Source organism: Alosa pseudoharengus, unplaced genomic scaffold (genome assembly GCF_046254945.1).
Source record: "Alosa pseudoharengus isolate Yale_2024_CS ecotype anadromous, Long Island Sound unplaced genomic scaffold, YU_APseudo_1.1 YU_APseudo_1.1_scf_9, whole genome shotgun sequence".
In the NCBI taxonomy this organism is placed as follows: Eukaryota; Metazoa; Chordata; class Actinopteri; order Clupeiformes; family Clupeidae; genus Alosa; species Alosa pseudoharengus.
Window position 1 is genome coordinate 25,477,846 of NW_027468881.1, and position 10,000 is coordinate 25,487,845.

Sequence of the window (10,000 nt, forward strand, 5' to 3'; positions counted from 1 at the left end):
ATCAATCAGTGGGGCGTGGGCACAGCTGGGGCAGCCATGCCACACAGTGATTGATGGGCACCCTGGCAGTGCCAGCAGAGAGAGAGAGAGAGAGAGGCCGCCACATGGCACGCAGGAAAATCACATGAATGCACTCACACACACACACACACACACACACACACACACACACACACACACACACATACAGTCACACTTACTCATACACACTCACACACACACAGTCACATGCGCTCAAACACGTGTACAAAGACAGACACAGACACACATGCATGTGTAGTCCAGACACACAGTCACACACAGGCACGGATGTGCAAATGCATTATCTACACTCACTCGCATGCATGCCCACACACACACACACACACACACACACACACACACACACACACACACACACACTCACAGGGTCCCTTTTCCCAGTCTTATCGTTATTTCATGAGATGCCTAAAATATTGAACAACTGCTTTGTAATAAAATAGATTTGAAGTGCCTCTTGTAGCTTTGCAAAGCCCATAACTGGAGACCATTAAAAGACTTCTGGGTGGCGCGGTTCATCTCGGTGCACAGCACTGAATGCAGCCCTTCATCACAGCACAACACTACAGACCATATAACTACAGAGCAACGCACACCAAACCAACACTCAAATATGCCAAACACTGAATGTGTTCTTTGAACTTCGGGTTAGCCAAATGTGAACGTTTGTGTGCAAAAAATGAAACGGTAATAACGCGTAGTCCAGTGGCCATGCTGGTTCTCCTCAAAGGGACCTCCGACTGTGTTCTACCTCTGACTGTCCCTCCCCAGACGTCTTCCAGAAAATTCTTCTGATTAATGTACAGCTAATGTACAGTATCTCTACTCTGTTCCTGAGACTTATTGTGATGTTGCTAATGTATATGAGCCTTCAATGTGGAGGTGGTTTGAGCTGACTTGTAGCCTCTAATGAAAAGGCTTTCTGTTTTGGGTGGCACAGTTAGAGTCTAGATCACGCTGCCTGTGTCAAGTCATGTCATGCTGTGCCAGTTTGTGTTGGAAATCACAGGTTCGTTTGGGCAGCACCACACACACACACACACACACACACACACACACACACACACACACACACACACACACACACTCACACACACCCACACACACACTCTCCCTGGTATCCAATTGTCGCTCTGACTGGCCCGCTGTGAGAGTGCTTTGGATGCGTGTGAAGTAGCAGTGGAGCTGAATAATTAGCAATCCTGGGGAGAGAGCGACAGGGAGCGAGAGAGAGAAAGAAAGAGAGAAAGAGAGAGAGAGAGGGAGAGAGAGAGACAGGGAGAGAGAGAAAGAGAGAGGGAGACAGAGAAAGGGAGAATGAGATGGGGAGAGTGAGTAGTATTTGTGTTGGTATGTGGGCATCACAGTGAAAGTGTAAAAAATGGGAGTGAGAATGTTTGTGTTAGCATGTGGGCAAAACAGTGTGTGTGTGTGTGTGTGTGTGTGTTTGTTTGTGTGTGTTTAAAGGGAAAATTAGATGAAGAGAATGTTGAATATTGTTATGCCTTTATGTCACACAGTCAGAGCGAGAGTGTGTGTGCGTGTGTGCGTGCATGTGTGTGTGTGTGTGTGTGTGTGTGTGTGTGTGTGTGTGTGTGTGTGTGTGTGTGTGTGAGAGAGATAGAAAGAGAGAGTGAGATGAGAGACAGACAAAGAGAGACGAGGAAAACATTTGTGGTGGCATGTCAAAGTGTGTGTGTGTGTGACTGAGGGAATTAGACAGAGAAAGAGAGATGAATAGAAAGTGTGTCCTCCAGCTCTCCACCTTGGAAGCCAGCGACGAGCAGATGGGTGGCCGATGGCACGCCCTCGAGTGTTGCCGTGGGAGACGGTTAGCGCGTGCGTCGGCCTATTACGACAGCGGCAGAACCGTCAGCAGCAGCAGGGAGAGCTTTAGCACTCAGGGGGGGAAACGCGTGAAGAGGAGAAGAGAGAGAAACAAACAGCATCCCTTCTTTCTCTCTCTCTCTCTCACCACTCCGCCCGTTTCCTACGCTCTCCATCTCCTCCCGCTGGACTAAGATGGAAGCTGCCACGTGTCTGCACACATGTGGGTACACAAACACAACACCCCCCCCCCCACACACACACACACACACACACACATTCCCATTCATATATGCACTCACACACCAAATAAACACACACACACAGCACACAAATCAAATTAACAACTACAAATACACATATTCGCGCATACTGTCATGCAATCACATCTTCATGTTCATCCAAATATTCATGAACACACACACATACACACACACACACACACACACCAAAATTCAAGCCTCCCACACACACACAATTTCAGAAGATGTGTATATGTGTGTGTGTGTGTATGTGTGTGTGTGTGTGTGCGTGTGCTTGTGCGTGTGTGTGCATGTGTGCATGTGTGTGTGCGTGCGTGTGTGTGTGTGTGTGCGTGTGTACGCACGTGTGCATGTGTGTGTGTGTGTGTGTGTGTGTGTGTGTGTGTGCGTGTGTGCGTGTCCGTGTGTGTGTGTGCGTGTGTGTCCTTACCATATCTGCTGATGGAGGTGCGAGAGATGCTGGCTGAAGGGGGAATGTTGTAGGAGGAGGTCTGTTTGGGCACCAATGCCACCACACACCGGTCAGACACCTGCAGGATGGACGGAAAGAGGGAAGAGAGAGGGAGGAGAGAAAGAAAAAGGGAGGAGAGACAGAGGAGAGAGGGAAAGAGGGAGGAGAGAGGGAGGATGGAGGGAAAGAGGGAGGATGGAGAGAAAGAGGGAGGAGAGAGGGAGGATGGAGAGAAAGAGGGAGGAGATAGGGAGGATGGAGGGAAAGAGGGAGGGAGAGATTCACTCATTAGAATATTCATTCATTAAACTCAAGCCAGCCTTTACACGCAGTTAAAACGAGTCTCCACCAGTCATCATGTGATGCTTCTGCCTCCCTGAGGCACAATTACTCTCCAAACAGACACACACTGTGGGTGGGAGGGAGAGAGAGAGAGAGAGAGAGAGAGAGAGAGAGAGAGAGAGAGAGAGAGAGAGAGAGAGAGAGAGAGAGAGAAGGAAACATCAGATCACTCAGATCATTTCATCTGCATGAAGCCGCCCAAGCTGTCACCCATCTCGCATTCTCTCCTCTCTCTTTTTCTCTCCCTCCCTCTCTTCTTCTCTTGTCCTCCCTCCCTCCCTCTCTCCCTCTCTCTCTCTCTCTCCCGTCAGCCCGCTGGTTCTGAGTGCGGGGGCTCCTGAGGGGGGCCGGTACAGGACGCTAGGGGCCGCGGAGAGGGGCCCTGCTGCACTGATAGAGCATGAGATTATCTCCATTGTCATTCCCGTCAGCGGTGGGCCGGAACGCCGGGAATAATGAGCTTGGGAGAGACACGGAGCTCAGCACAAACAAGAGATACAGACCACTACACACACACACACACCATTCTACCACTGCCACTACTCTCTCAGACTGTGTATTCAGAGATAAAAAGAGAAAGAGGTGGAAGGGACAGGGAGAGATGAAAAAAGAGGGAGATAGTGAGAGAATGGGAGAGAGAGAGGGAGGGAAAGAGAGAGAGAGGTAGATTCTCCTGTCTATTCACTATCTCTCTCTCTCCCTCCTTCACAGCACACAGAGTCGGCCTCAGAGATGACAGCCGCACTCTTTCCCTCTCCTTCATTGGCAGACAAACCCCTTCACAACTCCCAGAAGTATGGATGAGTGCAATGCTAAGCCTCAGTCAGTCTAACATGAATTAACTGTTTAACAAGGCTAACCTTTACTGAAGCCTGGCATCCATAAATATCAACTTTAAAGCTATTGATAAATGTTTCCAAAGTATTCATAATGCATTATAGTGACTGGAAGACTATTTATAAACAGACATGTCAGATCTTTTACACAAGCTTGTGATTACATTCTACACTAGGAGGCAAACTTGGGAGTCTATGAGCGATCTCTTACACAAGCTTGTGATTACATTCTACACTAGGAGGCAAACTTGGGAGTCTATGAGCAATCTCTTACACAAGCTTGTGATTACATTCTACACTAGGAGGGGGCAACATAATTGCCCATGGAAAACTTGTTTCACAGCCTAAAAACAGCATGGCTTCAAAACGATCAAACCGAACATTAGCCATTATTCTCCCAGTCGCTCACTCCCACCTATGACTAGCCCTCTTTCATTCTCTCTCTCTCTTGCTCTTCCTCTCTCTGAGGCAAAGTACTTCTTGGAGGTCGCAAGGCCACTATTGAGTCTACTCTACACCACTAATGACGCCCCCCCCTACACCTCTTAGCCTAAAGGGTGAGTGAGTGTGTGTGTGTGTGTGTGTGTGTCTGTGTGTGTGTGTGTGTAGGGGGGGGGTCGTCTCTCACCAGTGCGCCTACGCTACACTAACCCCTGGCAGGCCATTAGCGAGAGCCGGCACTCAGCGTGACCCTGGGAAGAAGACGAAGAGGAGGAAGAGGAGGAAGGCGGCGGACTTAATGGCTCTGCTGAAGAGGCCTTCAGCGAGGACCCGGAGCTCTCAAAGACCCTCTCAGAGGAGAGAGCAAGAGGAGACGACGACACGGCACGACACGCCATGACTCGACTCGCTCTCCACTCCTCTCTTCCCCCGACCTCTCTTCTCCCTCTTCTCTCGTCCGCGGCTACACAAGTCTGTCGTCTGCTAACCTGTTCCCTTCAGGACCCCCTATTGTCTGGTAACCGTCTCTGCTGTTCCTTCAGGACCCCCTATTGTCTGGTAACCGTCTCTGCTGTTCCTTCAGGACCCCTATTGTCTGGTAACCGTCTCTGCTGTTCCTTCAGGACCCCCTATTGTCTGGTAACCGTCTCTGCTGTTCCTTCAGGACCCCCTATTGTCTGGTAACCGTCTCTGCTGTTCCTTCAGGACCCCCTATTGTCTGGTAACCGTCTCTGCTGTTCCTTCTGGACCCGCTGTCTTCGTCCACTGATGACTCCCACCCCTGATGGAGTAGCCGCTGTAGAAGCCCATTACTTGTCCACTCCAGTTTCTACCTCTCCAATTCTCTCTCTCTCTCTCTCAAATTCAAATTCAAATTCAAAAAAGCTTTATTGACATGACAAGAGCACTTGTGTTGTCAAAGCATACAAATCATAAGTAAGTTAGTGACCTATAAATATGTTGTGAAATGTACTGACTTCTTCATCCAAATTTACTGAAGAGGTTGAGGGCTTTGCCGTATTAGTGAAAAGGCTTCATCCTTTGACTCCTCTCTCTCTCTCTCTCATGCTCTCTGTGTAAACTCTCCCTGTCAGTCTCTCTCTTATTTATCCATTAAGGCATTCTGAGGCATTCTGTTGGCAAAGTGTAAAAATAGTTTCTGATAGACAGATCATATTTTTTCGAATGTATGTGGCACCATCACGTCTGGTATAGCCAGTTCCATTGATCATAGTGGAAGCTAATTGTTGCAGCATACGCTCCATGAACGAAATACTTCAGTTACGTGCACAGTGTAGCCTGCCTGTTCGCTACTCTCTCCATCTCTCTCTCCCTCTCTCTTCCTCTCAGTAACTCTCTATTCTATTTCTCTTTCTTCTCCTGCAGGGCTGTCTCGCTCTGTCTATCCCTTCGTCTCTCCCTGTCTCCCTCTTTCTGTTTTTCCCCTTGTTCTTGCAGCAGTAGTCTGTGTGGTCTATCTCTCTCTCTCTCAGTTTCTCTCTCTGTCTTAGCTCTGGGCATGTGTGTGTGTTAGTGTGTGTATGTGTGTGTGTGCATGCGTAGGGGTGTGTGTGTGTGTGTGTGTGTGTGTGTGTGTGTGTTTGTAAAGCTTCTCCGTGCGAGACAGCGGATGATTGAAGGTAGGTGGGCTTTTGCCCTTGAAGGATGACGCGTGTTGCGGCTGATAGGAGAGCTGTGAGATAACGGCCGCAGCCTTCCTCACGATAACACCTCTACCCAGGGATGGTCTCAAACCTTTTCTCTCCACTTTCTCCTCCTCCTCCTCTGTCTCTCTCTTTCTCCTCCTCTCTCTCTCTCTCTTTCTCTCTTCCTCCGCCTCCCTCTATCTCTGATCCCTGCGCTAACTGATGATTCCTATCAGGAATTAGACCTCCAAGCCAGCAGGTCTCTACCTCAAACACATCCTGCCGGCAGCTCTAAGAGCATACGAGGAGGACGTGACCTCATCACTCTACTTTACTGCTACAACTTTGGCATACGTGAGTGAGTGAGTGTGTATCTATACAGTAGAAAGCAGCGGCACCACATTCATCAGAGAATGTTTATATTCTTATTGCAAATGAGCTGATCAACTGGACAAACAAATAGCTGAACAACCAGCTGCCAGTAAAATGTTATTCTTATGACTGCAGGTCATATAGGTGGAGAAAAATTGAGAAGCGGGATTTATTTTCTGCGGAGAGAGCATGCAGGGCTGAGAGCCGGTCAAAATAGGTAGCGCTACGCCTTGCATCTAGTTATATAAATATGTTTTGAAATGTACTGACTTCTTCATCCAAATTTACTGAAGAGGTTGAGGGCTTTGCAGTATTACTGAAAAGGCTTCATCCTTTGACTACTCTCAAATAGATGACTCAATTTGAGGCAATCGTTGGTATCTGATATCCGACAGCCCATTATGTGTGTGGAGGAAAAAAACTATTAAAAAACCCCTCTGCTTCCTGCAGAGTAGCATTGTGCTCTAGCTATTTCCTCTGAAAGCTTTAGAAAAGTAAAGCTATCTAGGTACTGTTTATTTCTTTTTTGCCCTCTCTCTCTCTCTCTTTCTCTCTCTCTGTTTTAAAAGTGTGGCTTGAGGGCTTTGTTTATTTAAATGAACAACAGGTTGGAATGGAATGGATGGAGTCTGGGGAGTGACTGCATCTGTAGTGGCAAAGTACAGGACGTATGGAGAGTGGGAGAAATGGCGAGATAGAGAGGGAGGGAGAGAGAGAGACTGGGAGGGGAGAAAGAGATTTCAGTGTGTGTGGGCGTTCACTCTAGAAACTCAAATGGAGTCATTTCCACTCCACTCTGGCCATACAGCTTGACTGAGTTTGATTGCACGGAGTAGTAAGAGACTGCAAACACTATTCAGACTTTGCTCTGTCCCTTCTCATGAGATGAAATTAAAATGAGCTTTGTCGGCTTAGTACCTCAGCTAATACTACTTCAAAAGAGTTGAGATAGAGAAAACTAGGACATAATATTATATGTTTAATGTTCTCTCTCTCATTTATTAATTGTCACCATGTCATTGTCTTTCTATCTACTGTATATTCACTTCATGTCTATTAGTGACATACTTATACTTTAACTACATCCGCAGACATGCATATAAAAACTGTATATTCAATATCACACCTGATGTCCAAGTTGGTCCATTTTCTTTCCCTTTCTGCCCACAACAAGTAATTGCTCACCCTGCCAACACCAAGTATTCACACTCACATAGCTAAGCACATTAGTACCCCCACGCAGTGCCTTAAATATCCATTTATTTGAATTGTTAATCTTGGCCTCTAACCGCAGCCATTTCACACCAGTGAAATTGGAAATTCATGCAAGTCTTCGAGTTAAGCACCCAGGGGGTACGGCGGCCCCAAGGGGACAAACTAGCTTGCCTCCATAATGGCATTCAACAGCAGCGAGGTTAACAGCTTCACCTCCTAAGATGAAAGAGAGAAGAGCAAAAGAAAAAGAGTAGGATAGAGAAAGCAAGAGGAGAAGAGGTGAGAGGGAGAGACAGAGACTGGTTGGAGAGGAGGGGGGAGGTGAAAGGGCGTGTCGGCTCATGGCTTGGCAAAAACGCCCGAGAGAAAATGCCAGAAACTGAGCGCTCGGCTCCCTCGCTCGCTCGCTAGCAGTGCACCGGGCCGGATGGGGAAGGGCACTTGAGCGCTCAGCTAGCCTACTACGGAGCGCAGGAGAGATCAAACTGAGCGAGGACGAGCCTGAATTTAATTAGTAGATCTACTCCTCCTCCCACCTGCTCCACACCTGGGCCAAGAGTGACCAGGCACACACCTGAGAGAGGCGGCACAATGGCCATGTCTGAAAAGGAGCGCTTACTGAGCTTGCAGAGAGAGAGAGAGAGAGAGAGAGAGAGAGAGAGAGAGAGAGAGAGAGAGAGAGAGAGAGTGAGAGAGAAAAAGAGAGAGTGGGAGGGAGGCAGTCAGCAAGGGGAAAAATGAGCATCATTACCATATCCACTGTATGCAAACGACTGTGCTCTTAAAGCGCTGAATAAATAAGAATAAACAGCAGCAGTCTCGTTTGGGGGGAGTATTGTGGGGGATTATGAATTTTAATGAAGTGCTGTCTAACCCCCCCCCCCCCCCACTCCCTCCATCAGCCTGCAGACCACCACCACAACCACTCTGCACATTTCACACCTCTGGCTCAGACTCTCTCTCTCTCCATTATCTCTCTCTCCATTCTCTGCGCCTCATCTCTCTCTTTTGCTCTCTCCCTGTTGCTGCCCCCCCCTCCCTCTCTCTTTCTCACCCTCCCTCTCTCTGCCTCTCTCTTTCTCTCTCTCCCTCCCTCTCCGCCTCTTCCTCTTAATGAGCTGTGGTTTCTCTATTGTCGGGGCTGAACACAGCAGCGCTGTGCAGATGTGACCGCCGTCGCACCCCCCCCCCCCTCTCTCTCTCCCTCTCTCACTTTTTCTTCTCCTCCTCCTCTTCTTCCTCACGCTGATCTCTCAATTTACTTCTAGTGACATGACTCTCTCTCTCTCCCTCTATCCCTCTCTCTCTCTCCCCCTCTTTTCTCTTTTATCTACCTGTTCCTGGGGTGCACTCCTCCTCCACTGCTTACTGAAGCCATGAGGAAGACGGCAGAGACACTCTGCTTCAACAGAAGTGACACATTTCATGTTAGATTGAGTGCATTGGTGTGGGTGGTGCATGTGTGTGTGTGTGTGTGTGTGTGTGTGTGTGTGTGTGTGTGTGTGTGTGTGTGTATGCCTTTCCTTTCCTCCAATCTATTCTAATGGTGGAGCAATGTGGTGTGACAGAGAAACAATAAAAAAGCTGTTCAGACACTACTCACACACAACTCTTGTCCATCAAAGACAGTTCACTAGCATAACAGACACACACACAGACACACACACACACACACACACACACACATCACAAAGTGAGGGAGATAAACTGCCTACTGTGGGGAAGCTCCCTCGAGATCTGTTAGAAGAACCAGAGGAGTCTTAAAATAACCCCAAATCTCCTCTTAAATCACTCTCTCCTCCTTTCCTTTCAATATACTCACTATCTCCCTCTCTCTCCTTTACCTATACTTAAATCACTCTCTCCTTTCACTATACTTAAATCACTCTCTCCCTTTCTCCTTTTTACTATATTTAAATCTCTCTCTCTCCCCTTTAACTATACTTAAATCACTCTCTTTCCTTTAACTATACTTAAACCACTCTCTCCTTCTATCTTTTAACTATACTTAAACCACTCTCTCTCCTCTCTTTTAACTATACTTAAATCACTCTCTCTCCTTTTACGATACTTTAATCTCTCTCTCTCCTCTCTTCTCTCCCATCTTTCTCTGACTACCCCTCACGTTAGTTGTACTGTATTTTTATAGGGCTATAACATATGGATATGTCTCAAGGTGCTTAATAGAGTCCAGCTTGATCTTGATCCCTTTAGAACAGAAAGGCAACAGGGGAAAGATAATACTCCCTTTGAAAAGGACGAAAACACAAAATCAAATCACTCATCTCTCTCCTCTCCTCTGTTCTTACTGCATCTAAATCATTCTTTTCTCTCTTGTCTTTCCCTGACTACCTCTAAATCACTCCCTCTTTCCCTCCCTCTCCTCCTCTCCTCTCCTCCTACAAGTGTTCATCTGTTTGCTGAGACCTGCGGTCCCCTTCCGTGGGCAGATGGTCTATGAGTGAGCAAAAACCTCTGACCTGCCTAGTTGCTTAAGGATTCATGCCCATCTCTCTCTCTCTCTCTCTCTCTCTCTCTCTCTCTCTCTCTCTCTCCCCCCATTCATTA

The 10,000-nt window shown here is 47.6% G+C and overlaps 1 protein-coding gene across 1 annotated transcript in view; it reads right to left on the reverse strand.

Moving 5' to 3' along the window:
- plxna2 (plexin A2) overlaps positions 1-10,000 on the reverse strand; it is a 225,566-nt gene that overhangs the window by 13,494 nt on the left and 202,072 nt on the right. Inside the window, exon 26 of the mRNA XM_076277363.1 lies at positions 2,560-2,659. Coding sequence (XP_076133478.1) covers positions 2,560-2,659 — 100 coding nt within the window. The remainder of the gene's footprint in view (positions 1-2,559; positions 2,660-10,000) is intronic.